A 15,105-nucleotide genomic window follows, 5' to 3' on the forward strand; every position below is an offset into this window, starting at 1 on the left:
TCCATTGTATAACCAATCATTATATCTGACTGGATTTAAAATCAAGTAGTAGATGTTTGGTTTTTAAACTAATAAAAAAAATAGGTAACTTGGTAACTTTACCCTTTGGTAACTTATCCGGGAGTAATTTTTTCAATTTAATGTATATTTTCAGTCCTGAAATCACGAAACTATAAAAATAAAAGTTTACAAATGTTTAAAATATGTACTTCCGTAGAGACATTATACATCATCTGGGTACTATATTACACACTCATAATGCATATTTTATACTTAGTAGAAATCATAAATTGCTGGTATATCCCGAAAATAAAGAAGGGGTCTTCAAAACCTACACTTCATAAACGCATAATATAGTAGCATTTTCTTCCGTTTCTTTTCCGGCATAATAATACTTGTACATTATTTTAAAACATTTGGCGTCAAAAATAGTCGCGTACGGTTTCATATTAATATGACCGTGTATTAAATAGGTATGGATTCACACAAACATGCATACAAAACTCGTCATGTTATTAAATTATAAATCGTTGAGATTTATCTCATTAAATAATAATTGTATTATTGTGACTAGGTACAATGAATTATATTTTTGATATTACTGTACATAAATCAAATTTAAAGAACAACAAAAATCATTGATATTTTATTTTTTTGTTTATATGTTTTATACTAAAATATAAATGTTTTAATAGTGTTACTTCGTTTTCTCTATTCCATCAACTTATAATATTATTGATTTTTTCAATTGGTTACTTAAGATAGTTTTTATAAAATATACAATATACAGCTTACAGGCCGACTTGTTTTTATTTTGTATTCTTGTCTTGAAAGTTTATAAACATTATCAAGTGTAATTATGGTTTTTAGTTAGTGAAGACTGGATAGTTTATCTGTAAATTATGCAATAATGATGCCACGGGTGGGCAATAAGCCCCAACTTGCATTATGTACCTTAGTTCTTTAACTATGTAGAGGTATAAAGACTTAGCTGCATGAACTATAAATTACCGATTGTGTACCTATAGTCTATCTCTACCCCATCAGTTGCTATTATTATTAATTCGTGTTCAGCGATACCTATGTGAAACCTGATATGTGGCTCTAAACTATGTGATTTTAAAAGTTAATTTTCCGTAAAAAAGTAATTAAATTATAGTGATAGTACAAAATTTGTCATTAAAAATAACTAAGATGTAACAAAATTTTGTGCAGGGAAAATTAAATAGTACCATTTTCTTGTTTTGGATGAAAACACAAAAAACAAAACATTTGTATAGTTCCATATTTCTATCGTGTAGGTAGTTACACAAATAACTGGTAACAATAATTGTATGAATACAACAAAAGCATTATTTAATATGACTTTATTAAAATTGGTTTCGTAGTAAAATTTTCTTTTTTGTCTGTGGCTTTTAGGCGGTAAATATTCTGCAATAGTCTAGAAACTCACAAAAATGATTTAACTAAAATACTTATTTGATTTTCAATCATTAGCTGATCAGTGATTAGCTCATAAAAAAACTCTTTTAGATTACTGATTGTATACGAACTCCATCGAAACATTTAAAATGATAGAAATCAGATTAATAACAGATGTGTTTTTTGGTTCTGATATTGACTTTTAAACGTGTTTAGTTAGAAAGACATTTTAATTTTAATTATAAACTTCGATCGTAAAGATTCAAATAGAAACCGATAAGGAATAATACAAAATTGTTTTTCAAAGTTATATTACGTTTATCTGATTTGGAGCAACATTAATTAAAAGATAAATGTTGTTATTTTCATTTAAATCTTTAATATTATAAATTATAAAATGTACACTTACAAAATGGATCAATCAACGACGAAGAATGAATAAACTATGTATATAAATAAAAAAACTATTGAATTGTTCTTAGTAGTTGGAAATTATATGATCCAATGATAACTTGAAAAAAAATGGACTCACGTTTTTATCTACTAACTAGCGTATTATTATTATTATTGTTATTATTTTTTATGAGTTCAATTAATGCCAAATCATGACATTTGTTAACAATCAAAATATAATCAGGTTTAAAAGTCTAAAACATCTTGTTTGGTGGCAGTTCTAAAAAAGATTGTTGGTTATTGTTGCGAACAAATAAAAAGGTTTTTTTTTAAATTTTTAATACTCTTAATCCCCGTGGCAGGTGGAATAATCCATTTATACAATCAAATTTCCATTAAGGATTAAACAGTGAATAAAAAAAACTAGTGCACATATTATAAAATAATGCCACGATGTACAAACACGATTCAGTGATCTCTCTTGACGATTAAAATGCAAATAATACAATCTTTATTCGTTATCCTGTTATCCGTAAATGGATTCTTCGTTCAGCCTTTTTTTCTTCATTCGTCTATTTTGGAACCACACTTTCACCTATGACAATAAATATATATTATTTACAAATCGCATTATACAATATTATAGAAATATAAGTATTATTTTGACGTGTCATTAAATTGGGAGTTTTTAGGTCATTATGTGCTATGTATAACTTATAATTATATTAGTTTACTTTGAATTTTTATTTTTTAACAAAACTAATTTTAAAGAATTATTGCATTTTACTTATATTTTTTTCAATTCTCAAATTTTAATTTACACCGTATTATATACATGCGATTAATGTTTAGATGCAAGTAAATGTTTTATCTAGGTTAAGTTCATGACAAATGTAATTTACTTATGTAATTCGTAATTCGTATATTAAATTAATTAATAAATATTGATTAAAGTCGCTGTCAGAGCATAAAACATAATAAATTAATTGAACTTAAATCCTATAAATATCAATGAATCAATTTCACAGATTAACTCTCAAAAGTCTTTCGAAATCTACTTTCAACGTTAAATTAAAACCTATTATTGAGCCTACATAATATGTTTTACCAACAAGACACAAAAAAAAAAAAAATTAACGATTTATAAAAAAAAAACCCAAACAAAGACATGTGTGACAGCAGAATATTTTATAAAATTTTATAATTACTTGTCGTTCTGTGAGACCAAGTATTAAAGCCACTTCGTACCGCCTTAGCCGAGTCAAGTATTTGCACTTCTCAAACTCTCCCTCGAGCCATCCCAATTGATATTTCGTAAATGCTGTTCTAGATTTTCGACTTTTTATGCTATGCTCGTTTTCTAAAATAATAGTAAAAAAGAAAAAATCATTGATTAATTGCATGTGTAGTGAGTGTGTGTATGCACTTACAACATTGTTGTGAGCTTTTTTTACAATGGAAATGTTTTAGAAATAGCGGGAGAACAATTATATTACTAAGTTCATTTAAAACAGTAGTTCTGTTTATTGAGTGATGCATTGACAGCGACGTGAGTTTATGACCAACAGTGATAAAATGCGTATTATAAATATAATAGACTATAGACTATAATAATAGACTATACCTACCCATATGATAAAATCCCAGTTCATCTTCTCCCTTATAATATTACACGTTGTCTATGAGAATTTATTTTAGGACGTGGGACTTATTACAGTTAAATTTGTCGAAATAATATGAAGGTAGGTATGCGCAATTAAAAAAAGGGCGAACAAGTACATGTAAAACATTTGCCCTCAATACTTAGTACCTACTTAACTATAATGTTAGGGTTTACACTTTACACTTCTCAATGTCAGACCAAATACTTTATTAAAATATAATATATTTAGGTGATTACTTATTATTTATAATGTGTGCGTTCTTATAGTAGAAAGGTTATTTATTATACGAGTAGAATCTATAGTATCCATTAATAATAATTCTCTAAATTTTTGTCATAATTTTTAGACTATTTTTTATGTAATATTCACATGATGATTTTTGTATTATATTATATTCCATAGCAGCTTATGCTGATCGTTATACTGAACAACTGATACAAAAAATGTGTGCATGTAATTAAATCATTAATGTAACTGATATCAGGTAGGTAATATTTTTTTTAAGTTCTCTACGAAAATATTTCATTATAAAAACTTATTATATATGATATTTGCGTTTGATATATTTACTAACCTAAATAATTTTAATGAACAGTTATCAAATATTCTTCATATTTGAGCTTTATGAACTTTTCATTTTAAACTCCTAAAATATTTAGATTTACAGTAAAGGGTAAAGTTGCAATAAAAATATTTTACATATAGAAAGTTATCAACACATATTTTGAACTTTGACAATGTTCATGTAATAGATTTACAGAAGATTCAAATAATCAAATTAAAAAATAGGATTTGAACAATTTTTATCATTAGTCATAAGTTTACATTTACTTTTAAGCTTTTATAAATTCAAGTACATATGACATATATTTAAATTAGCTTTAATGTATTTTATCCATAAAGTATAAAAGTGACTTATGTTAATGTTATGAAAAATATATTTAAATTATAAATAAAAGGAAATATTTATGTTCATATCAGAATATTGATTATAAATACAGAATTGCAATTGAATCTTTGTTATTTAGTTTATTTTTAGAGTCAATTTTAAAATAAAATGTAACAAGCAATTTCGAATACGCCTTATTCAAAAACACATTATTATACCTGATACGTGTGAAATGCCATAAGTTCTCACTACAGTTAAATTGTAAGGGGTTCATTACATCAATATCTAGGCAAAGATCTATGAACAATGATCTAAGGAAAAAGACATACCTAGTTATAATAAATTATTGTAAGCTATTATGGATGTTTAAGTTAAATACTCTTCGTATAGATGGGATATTAAAGCACATCGTAAACTTCCAATATTATTATTTACTCATGTTCAGTTTTCAATTAATTCACAAAAACTACGACTTTGCATCGCTGATGGGAAATCTTAAATAAATAAATTTCGTTCCTCGTTTGTAGCAGTTTCAAGTTTACCCATCATATATCTATGCAATATATTACATGCTGGTTGTCCAAAAACATCATCATTTATATTTTAAGGCGAGAAAAAAATGTAAACGATTAAGTTTTCATAAAGATTGTTGTTAATAATTAATAAATAATTTTTGAACTGATACAAAATACGACAATAATTGTTTTCTCGACGAAAACGTTAATTTAATCTACAAGAATAGTATTTTTATTGTTTACTTCTAACCAGAATTCAAATACTATGTATTATTCGTTTGTAATGAATCGTAATTATCAGTTCATTCTTACACAAAAACATTTTTGTTACCTAGTTATAGCTTATATAATACTTTTTATAACCATCCAGTTTTTTAAAATCTTGTTGGTAAGTTTAATAATAATATTGTTATTATTTTTAATTAGTTTGATTAAAAATATATCACAACTTTTACGTGATCGAGTCATTGAGGTTTCTCATTTTCAGGAATCCCAAAGGATTACGTTTTCTTTGTTATGGTGTTTTCCAGCTTTCACTGTTTTCTACTATGTATATATATATATATATCTACAGTTTCCAATTATAGCCATATAGTATAAGTGTAACAAAGGTAAACACTTGCAATTAATAGAAGTAATTTTACAAAAAACTTTTGTTAGTCAACTTGTATTCACAGAATTTGATAATACATTTGAGAAGTGCAGTAAGTTTTTGTTTGGTTTATTTTTCATATGAATGTTGATATCATAAAACAGTTGATATTAAAATATAGTTTATACAACAATTTGAGGTGTTCGAATGACAATTGTTCGACTTTAATTATCAAGGCTTAGCAAGTTTATAAATGGTCTGTTTTAATGAGCCCGGCCGCATTTACGAGTACCGTAATTTTTAACATATTTTTTTCCGTGTTGGGTATAGAACATTGTTCACTAAACTATAAGTCTAAATAAACAAAACGAATACAATATTTAAATATAATGTTGTAGTTTTTTGCTTTCACTAAATATTTCTTGTGATCCCCCTTGATTTCACAATAAAGGGTGGAGATGCATTAGTGTGCAGCCCAATAATTAATTACACTCAGATCTTCGTAAAAGTAAAAGTAAAAAAAAAATATGCAAACGGTTGAATAATTAATAACGAACAGATAGTTTATACCATAGTCATATATCTTAATTTTATTTTCAACTGAATCTCGGGGTGTATAATATAATTCATTGTGGTGTTCATAAAGCAGATGTTTCAAATACTTTCAATAAAAACAAAGAATTAAATTTATTTAGACATGTTGTTTCTTATTTTTTTAAACCAATACTATTATTATATTCTTAAGATTTTTTTTTAAATTTTTATTTTCACATATTATTTTGTTTTTAAATTTACCTATTGAAATTATTTCGTTTCAAACGAAAATCTTTTTTCTTTTCTTAATTCCAAGGATCCTTTGAACGCAGTAACATTTATTAGTTATTTCACTCAATTTGCGGCTGCAGAAGGTACCGTAGTATTTTGAATAATTTATAATAGAGTAGGTGAATAAATATTTTGAAATATATAAAAAAGAAAAAGTAAGACATTTTTATTTTTATGAGTTTACAGAAATGTATATTTGAGCGTTCATCTTTATTTACTCACGTTGGTATAGAATATTTAGAGCAGTGACTTATTTAGGAGTGGGTGGCATTCTTTTAGGGGTGGCATCAGATTTTTATACTGACCATCTTCTGTCAGTGAACAATTATATATATTTTTTTTCAATAATATTCTAAGATTATAATATTAGCATTGTAACACGAGGCTATAGACAAGATTTATAGACAATTATAATGATAATAAATGAGTACCTAACCTCTTAAGCTCACAAAACAAATACTGTTGTTGAACTGTTAATATTTATCGTTTTGTAATTAGTAGATGATAAATAAACCTACTTAAAATGTGTGACTAATTTATAACGATTACATAATGTGCCAGAAAAGATAACGAAAACATATTATACACGTCGTTATTAAGGGTGGTCAACGTCAGGTAAGATCAGCAACGTGCTTGTTGGGTGGAAAAAGTCAAATCATTTTTGTGTGTGTGTGGGGGGTGGGTACATTAGCACCCGTTCCCCAAATTACTAAATACGTATTTGATTTAGAGGTGTTACATACTTGAAAGCTAATCAGTGTTAAGTCATTGCAATGTTTTAAAAATATTTGAAACGAAATATCTCGATTAAACCATATCACCATATTTGCTTGAATTTCTGTAACATTTCAACAGTTTTCGTTAAATTATTGAAAAAATCAAAAATTGAAAATAAAGTCGTTTATAAATTGTATGAATATAATTATTTAACCATGAAACATTTAAAAAATACTAATTAATAATGTAGACGAAATAATAAATTGATTGATAGTTTAAATTATAAAATTATATTAGTTATATTTCGATACTTCAGAAATGGATATCAACCAGTTATAGCATCTATAAACAAACCAAGTTACATCGAATAAGTCTTCTTTTCATGCAATTGTGAACGTATTAATAGGTACTATATAGAACTTTCGGGTATAAATATTTGGTAATCAAAATTAAAGAACATAAAATAATATATTTTTTCATTTATTTTATTTATTCTTTAAGAAGATTATGGGCCCCATTATACATGTTCGTGTGAGGGCCGAACAATATAGTTAATAAATAGATTTCTATATTGGAGCGTTTAAACCGTTTAAAATAAAACTATTGTACATTAAAAATTTCTAACTCATGCGGAAGAAACTTTTAGTTTCTAGTTAGACAAACTTTATTTTTGTACACGAACACAAATTTTCCTGACATATGTCAAAAAAGTATACCGTTTAAAAATCATCCTATAAACACACTCTATTTAAATATACTAGATTTTTTTTTAGATTTATGCAGTTATAAAAGATTTAGCTTTGAAAACATTTATGAATTTATCATTCTAAAGTTGTCGTGAAATATACTATACTAATGTGTTTTCACAAAGTATAAAAATAAGTATTTATTTTATCGTGGTAGTATTGAAATTGGTTGAATAAAATATGAATATTATTAACATATTTACCTCTATAATATAGTTTATGAATAAATTATCCTATGCATTTCGCGAGTGACATTTCTATGATGCAATCCTAATTTTTCCCTAAATGTGTTATCATCAATCCATTAGGACCCTAATGGTTAGTCTAATAGATACAGAGAAGGCAAATTAACGATTCTATCATAAACAGTTCATTATAAGGCTATTTCGTTAATCTCTGCGTCAATAAACCCTATGATACTTACCTATAGTATAGTATGGTATAGTATAATAGTAATAATTGTTGATACTAATCCTTTGTATTGGATAATTGATTTACAGTAAATTAAAATAAATGAGCGTCCGACATGTAACTCACATATTGTAGCATAAATTATGAATTGTAGTACATAATATTAGGTAGTAGTATTATTCATATGAATACATTAAATTACGAGTATAATGACAATTATAAATTATAAAGGTTAAATGATCTAAATATTTAAACAATGAGTGCCTACAATGTATCAATATTGTCAGTAATTCAAATGTACAATACTACGATGCACATAATAAAAATATATTTTGTATAATCAAAGGGTTATTGAATATTTTACAAAAAAGTTATATTTAAAAAAATGTATAAATGGTAAAAAAAAATTTCATTTGGGAAAGGTAGTATAAAATGTTTAAATTAATATTTGGAAAAATGTCACGAATGTTTAATTTTTTATTATTTAATACATTGCAATAAAATTATTTGATCAAGTATTTTTATTAGTTCAATAACACTCGTAATGTAAATATGTTTTTTTTTTTTTATAATACAATTTATCTTCAAAGGCTCAGCCAAACCTTCCATTTCAAATATCTCCTATAAATCATTAAAGCCCCACAACTACTTAATACTCTGTATCTAACCACACACTTTATAATGATCTCTCTATTCACCTCGTTCAAAAAGTTGTCAACACTATGTGTAAAAGATCTCATTCCCTTCTACAAAATTAACGCAATCCATTCGGGACTTATTAACTCCCAACATTCCTAGTGTACCTACCTTTATGGTGCTTAAAAAACAAACGACGCCGTGACCCACTTTAAGATCGAGTTCATCTTCATTGCATTCAATATACCAACAAATACTTTGTTAGGTAAATAAAATAACATTTATAAATCTCTAAACACATTAACAATGAAAGAACGTTCAAAGCATTTCTTTTCAGCATTTTATGATTGCCCTATTTTTGTTTTAATAAGGTGAACACTCAGCTTGCACTCCGGAGTCTTACTGTGAGTGCCACATCTTCACTTAATTCTAGGCCAAAATAGTGATTCACATAATTTCGAAAATAAAAAAGAGAAGAATTTTTTTTTTCACATATTTGCTTACACGCGATGAGTGCTAATGTCAAATTTCATAATTTATTCTTCTTGATTGCTGTTAAAAATAAACCGTACATTAGCCATTGTCCATTAAGTCAGATGATTGTTAATCGCCATTCGGGACGGATACCCATCACCTCGAGACTCGCGTTGACCACAATACAATAATAATATAGGTAGTGTACCGTACCTCTGCGTTGTGCGACTGCTGCAAGTCCGACGCCGGCAACCTGTCCGGCCGCATCCTGCAGGACGACCGGGTCCGCGACCGGTTCCCAGCAGCGTCCTCCCGGAAAATCCGAACGAAAATCCCTTCCGTCGTCGTCGCCGTCGTCGTAGTAGTAATCGTAACAATAGAAGTAGTTTTCGTTGTCGTCCATGTCGCAGCGTTCGGTTCAGATATCGCACTGTCACGGTTTCAGGGAGCACCAGGGATATTTAAGCGAAGAGTTCGGAAACGGAGCGCCGCCGCCATCGGTCTCGGGCCGTTTGTCCGCGGCACTGGCTCAAAGGGACCGGTTCACGGTCCGCGGCACCGCTCCCACAAACATGCGGACGCCGCACGTGTCCAACATTTATTGTGAAAACAATATTACGACAATACGATATCTATTTATGTGGGTACAGGGTGACCCTTTTAACAGTCAACACAGCCATAATTTGTCTCGAAAAACATTAAACGTCATTGAAACATTTTTTTTCAACCAATTTGGAGTCGTTACAAATCTTCATTTTTTTTTATTGAAAACATTAAGTTTTTAATTTTTACTTCTCATATTCCGAAGTAGAAAATGAAATTTAAAATGTGTGTCATCACTCGAAAAGTTAAAACAAAGTTAACCTTAAAAACTAGAAAAAAATATAGTTTATTTCAACAGTATAATTATTTCAGTAGACTTTGAATTATGGAATTTTTTCAAAAACTTGAGAGAAACTTTAAGATGAACAGTTTTTACAACTTTTGAAAGAATCATACAGTATCCCATATGTGTGTATATATACACACGATCTTCAACGAATGGACGGGATGAATTTTCACGACAGTTTAATATTTATTACACAATATTATATCAGAATTTGCATACTAAAATACCATCTGCAGCGTCATGCCGTCATTAATAGGCCATCAACTATTATATTAATGGTGTTTTAGCAACGGGCAAAATGCACTGGTCACACATTCCACCCCGTTCAATCATCGTCGTCGTTTACCGTTTTACATTTTTCCATAAACAAAAACTTGAATATTAATTTATATAATTGTACATTTTATACTACCTATTGAATAAAGCAAGAAGCATTGTGAGTACAATATTCATAACTAGGATTCACAATTAAATTATTTATAATCTGCACCGTGTTCCCCGGATATCTCGATCACAGTCGTCTGCTATTGTCTGCAGAGATTCAGACGGATGTCGGGCCGTTTAAAAAGACATATATGGTCATATATGTACACCGACAAGGGTATTTTTTAGGACCGGCTATTTTTAAATCGACGATACGTGTCGCCTGTTTCCACGGATGTATACGTAAATAATCTCATTAGCTATAGTTGAAAAACTCGAGAACAATTTACTATAAACTGATAAGTGATAACACTAATTATAAATAAGTAACTTATTGAAAGTTTCAGTTAAAAAAAAAACTAACCACTGATTATCTTGATAGATATCGTAGTAATTTATTAGACCTCTAGATTCTTATTTCTCATCGATAGCGTGATATACGACAATTCAGTTCTATGTTTTTTATGTTATACGAAAAAAGGGATTCAATCTAACAATATTTTAAAAAAAAATTCCATTAAGGTAAAAATAAATTAATATTATACTATTAAACAAGTTGTTCTTAACTCTGTGTTCTGGATTCCGAGCAGAACGAGTGTTCTACACCCGGTTTCTACCATGCCGCCGGCCGCACCTAAATATTACTTTTACAATGTCATTATAGAGTTACAATTATTATTTTATTTTAAACTTATGTATGGATTATTTCCGAATATTAAGATATATTTACAAATTTATAGCCTTTATTATTAATTTTTTTATTCCAGAATTAATAACTCATTTCGTAATGTGAGCATCACATTCAAACATTTAATAATATTATATTAATAGGAAATAATTTATTATGTTGTGATATCGTAACAGTTTACTATATCAATTTAGCTGGAAATACCATCTGTCGACATGGACTACTTTTTTTTTTATTAAGTTCTATTTATTTATTTATTTTTTTTGTTGCTTATTTTATCTGAAATCCGAAGATGCTAATAGTATACGCGATATGCTCTGGAAAACGGTATTCGACGATAATTATACGATACCATCGCGACTAAAAAGTATTAAATTGACACCTGAGTACAAGCACGTTCATTATGATGTTAATAGTATGGCCACTATATTACGGGTATCCCGTCAAACTGCGCAACATCGGTGTGACGCATCACTTAACGCACATTTTTTTTTTTTTTTTTTTTTTTATTTATTAAAAGAGAATATATACAATCTGTATTAACTATACAATGAGTAATATGGTTGATTTATTATATATACAAAACTGGACGGCTTGATGGAAGGGAGTGTCCAAGCAACACTACTTCAATTCTAGACTTTTGTTTATGTTTTTATTTTTATTTTTATTTTTTTTATTGGTTGAGGAGGTCCCTGGGCCAATTTCGCTTTAGGCGACGTGGAGGGTTATCTGGGAGAGTGACGGATGAGAGATTGGAAATGAGTGGATTAGGGTGGTTTACTGTGTTATTGTGAAATAATTTATAGTAATGGGAGGCTAGGGTGCTTATGTATGGGATATTAAGGTCAGAGTGGAGTGATAGGTTGCTGACGTACCAGGGTGCGTTTGTGAGGAGACGAAGACAAATTGATTGGAAGGATTGGAATTTTTGAATGTTGGATTTTTTGGAGGTGCCCCATAGCTGTATTCCGTAAGTCATTGAAGGGCGGAGAATTTGTTTATAGATTAGGAGTTTTGTGTTGAGTGGGAGATTAGATCTAAGAAGGTGTTTCATTTTGTGGAGTTTAAAGTTGAGTGATTTCCTTTTTTCTTTTATGTGAACTGCCCAAGTGAGTTTACTGTCGAGGTGGACTCCTAGGTAACGGGTGGCTTGTGCTTTGGGAATCGTGTCGTTGTTGATAGTCATGGGGGGGCTATGGTCTGGACGTAGAGTAAAGGTTATGTGGGTAGATTTATTTGGATTTATTTTGATTCTCCACAAGTTGAACCAGTTTTGTAGTTCGTTGAGATGGGATTGAAGATTATCAGATGCTATGGTTAGGTCAACATTAGTTGATATTATGCCTGTGTCATCTGCGAAAGTAGCAAGAGTGGTGTTCTCGAAGTGAGGAATGTCGGAGGTAAATATATTGTAAAGAGTAGGTGCTAGAATACTTCCCTGGGGGACGCCTGCTTTTATGTAGTGGATTTGTGAGAGCTCGTCCTCGCAGCGAACGACAAAGGACCGGTTATGAAGGAAGGATTTTATAATTAAAAACAGGGGGGCTGGTAGAAAACGTATTTTAAATAGTAGACCTTCGTGCCAAACGCGATCGAACGCCTGAGCTACGTCGAGAAAGACGCCAGTGGAGTACTGTTTGTTTTCGAGAGTTTGTGCAATTATGTCGATTAGTCTGTGAACTTGATGGATAGACGAATGTTTATTTTTGAAACCGAATTGAGTGTGGGGGATTATATTATGGCTTGCTAATATAGGGTTTAATCGCTTTAGTATAATCTTTTCTAGAATTTTTGAGAATGAAGGTAAGAGGCTGATAGGACGGTATGAGGAAGGCAGGTCAGGAGGTTTATCAGGTTTTGGAATTAGAATAATTATGGAGTGTTTCCAAGAACGAGGAATGTGGGAGAGACGAAGAATTGAGTTGAGGATGAACGTTAAGAGAAGAATGGCTTTTTTGGGCAAGTGTTTTATAATTCGATTTGTTATGAGGTCGTGACCTGGGGATTTTTTGTTTGATAATTTACTGATAATAAATTGAATTTCGCTGGGGGAGGTATGTTTAGTGGGTAAGGACATAGGAAGGCAATTGGTTAGAGATTTTTCAATGAAGGATGTGTGATCGATGTTGTTGACGTCGGGGTGAGGAGAGAAATTATTTTCTAGAAGAGAGGCAAACAGGTTTGATTTTTCTAAGTTGGTCTTAGCGAAGGATCTGTCAGGATATCTAATTGGTGGTATTACATTTTTTTTATTTAGGATTTTTTTAGTAGCTTTCCAAATAGAGTTGTTTGAGTTAGACAGAGAGTGTAAATATCGTTGGTAAGTTTCCGTGTTGTGAATGCGTAGAAGGTTTTTGAGGGAGCACGCAAGATTGTTATAGCGACTTTTGTCACTGGGGAGGTGGGTATGGTGCCATCGGTTTCTAGCTCGGCGTTTTTCAACAAGCAGTTTTGAGAGGTGTTCAGGGAGAAATTTTTTATTGCGGTTGGTAGGCAAGGAGGTTGAAGAGTCAAGCGCGGCGTTTTTTATCAGCGTGGTGAAGGTCGAGACAGCAGAGTCTATCTCTTCAGTAGATTTTAAAGAAATGTTTAGAGATATATTGTTTTCAACGATGTGGGAGAATTTTTTCCAATCGGTTATCCCTGGGGTGAGAGTGGGGAATTTTTTCAGTGAGACCAATTGATTATTTAAAGTTAATAGGATAGGAGTGTGATCAGACGAGAGGTCTGCGAGATTGGCAATATTATAGTTGATGTTATTAGGAAGAGTATGAATGAAAAAGTCAAGAATGTCGGGGATTCTGTTGGAATGTGATGGCCAATATGTTGGATCAGGAGGAGATAAGTATTTTAGGTTGTTAGAAAGTAGAGATCTGTGTAGCGAAAGGCCTCTAGTATTGGATACTCTAGATCCCCATAAGTTATGTTTGGAATTGAAGTCACCTCCGGATAAAAATGTGTTACCGAGGGATTTGAAGTACTGAGTGAAATCATTGTCGGTTATTTTATTAGCGTGTCCCGGTGGACAGTATACGCACATTTTGATATCCACACGTTGTCGACTGTTAGACACACACTAATTACACGATAATATTATGTTGTCCCGTCCGAACAATACGGAGACTATTCAGGTAGAGGGTATACCATTATCATTGTTGCTGCAGGTATATATGTATGTGTCTAGACAATTGCAACAACTCGGCTCCGGCTCCTCTACACAACGCGCGTATAATATTTTATACTCAAACACGGCACACCGGAACAGCGATCGCTGCGAGAACGACGGAATTATAACAATATTAATAATAACAATAATATCCGTAATGTATTAGATTCGAGATTATTCGTGAGCTTTGCTGCAGGTGTAGGTGCCTCATCTGTATACATTATACCCTTGCGTGGCGAGGTACATGGATACGCGTATAGGTATAGCTCTCGCCCCTCGTCTTTGGGTATTTCGCATCGCACCTTGAGCGATTCTTTGATCGTATGCACAACAACAAACAACTGACGTCTCCTGCGAACGTACACACATAATATAATAATATACAATGCAATATATATATATATGGTTTGCATTATTCAGCCGAACCGCTGTTTACCATTCTGCTACAGTGTCAGGTTGATGTATCATGTCATGTGTGTGACTACGATTAGTCTTATCGTGTTGTAGTTCTATATTATTGTTATACTTGCGTACTATCTAATATTATATTTTACGTTATATTATAATACGTGTGTATACAATGTGTACGGCTAGTAAAACACATTTGTTTGGGGTTTGGCTAAACCTAAATAGTATTACTTATAAGTTATAATAC

At 30.5% G+C, this 15,105-nt stretch overlaps 1 protein-coding gene across 1 annotated transcript; it reads right to left on the minus strand.

Annotated features, from left to right (window-relative positions):
• Positions 1–1,975: 1,975 nt before the first annotated feature.
• LOC111040181 (homeobox protein MOX-1-like) lies at positions 1,976–9,700 on the minus strand. The gene is made up of 3 exons (XM_022323972.1): positions 9,498–9,700; positions 3,024–3,175; positions 1,976–2,410 (listed from the first exon to the last, which is right to left on the minus strand). The coding sequence occupies exons 1-3, from the start codon at positions 9,685–9,687 to the stop codon at positions 2,342–2,344; spliced, it is 411 nt and encodes a 136-aa protein (XP_022179664.1). The 5' UTR covers positions 9,688–9,700; the 3' UTR covers positions 1,976–2,341.
• Between the last annotated feature and the right edge of the window lie 5,405 nt (positions 9,701–15,105).

Source organism: Myzus persicae, unplaced genomic scaffold, assembly GCF_001856785.1.
Source record: "Myzus persicae strain clone G006 unplaced genomic scaffold, MPER_G0061.0, whole genome shotgun sequence".
Taxonomy (NCBI): Eukaryota; Metazoa; Arthropoda; class Insecta; order Hemiptera; family Aphididae; genus Myzus; species Myzus persicae.

What these genes read in the sequence shown, in the direction of transcription:
- LOC111040181 (XM_022323972.1), bottom strand. Translation starts at nt 9,687, where the DNA reads ATGGACGACAACGAAAACTACTTCTATTGTTACGATTACTACTACGAC. An exon ending in AGCAGTCGCACAACGCAGAG is followed by an intron (nt 3,176 to 9,497) that starts GTACGGTACACT and finishes CTATTATTTTAG; the next exon opens with AAAACGAGCATAGCATAAAA. An exon ending in TTGGTCTCACAGAACGACAA is followed by an intron (nt 2,411 to 3,023) that starts GTAATTATAAAA and finishes TTATTGTCATAG; the next exon opens with GTGAAAGTGTGGTTCCAAAA.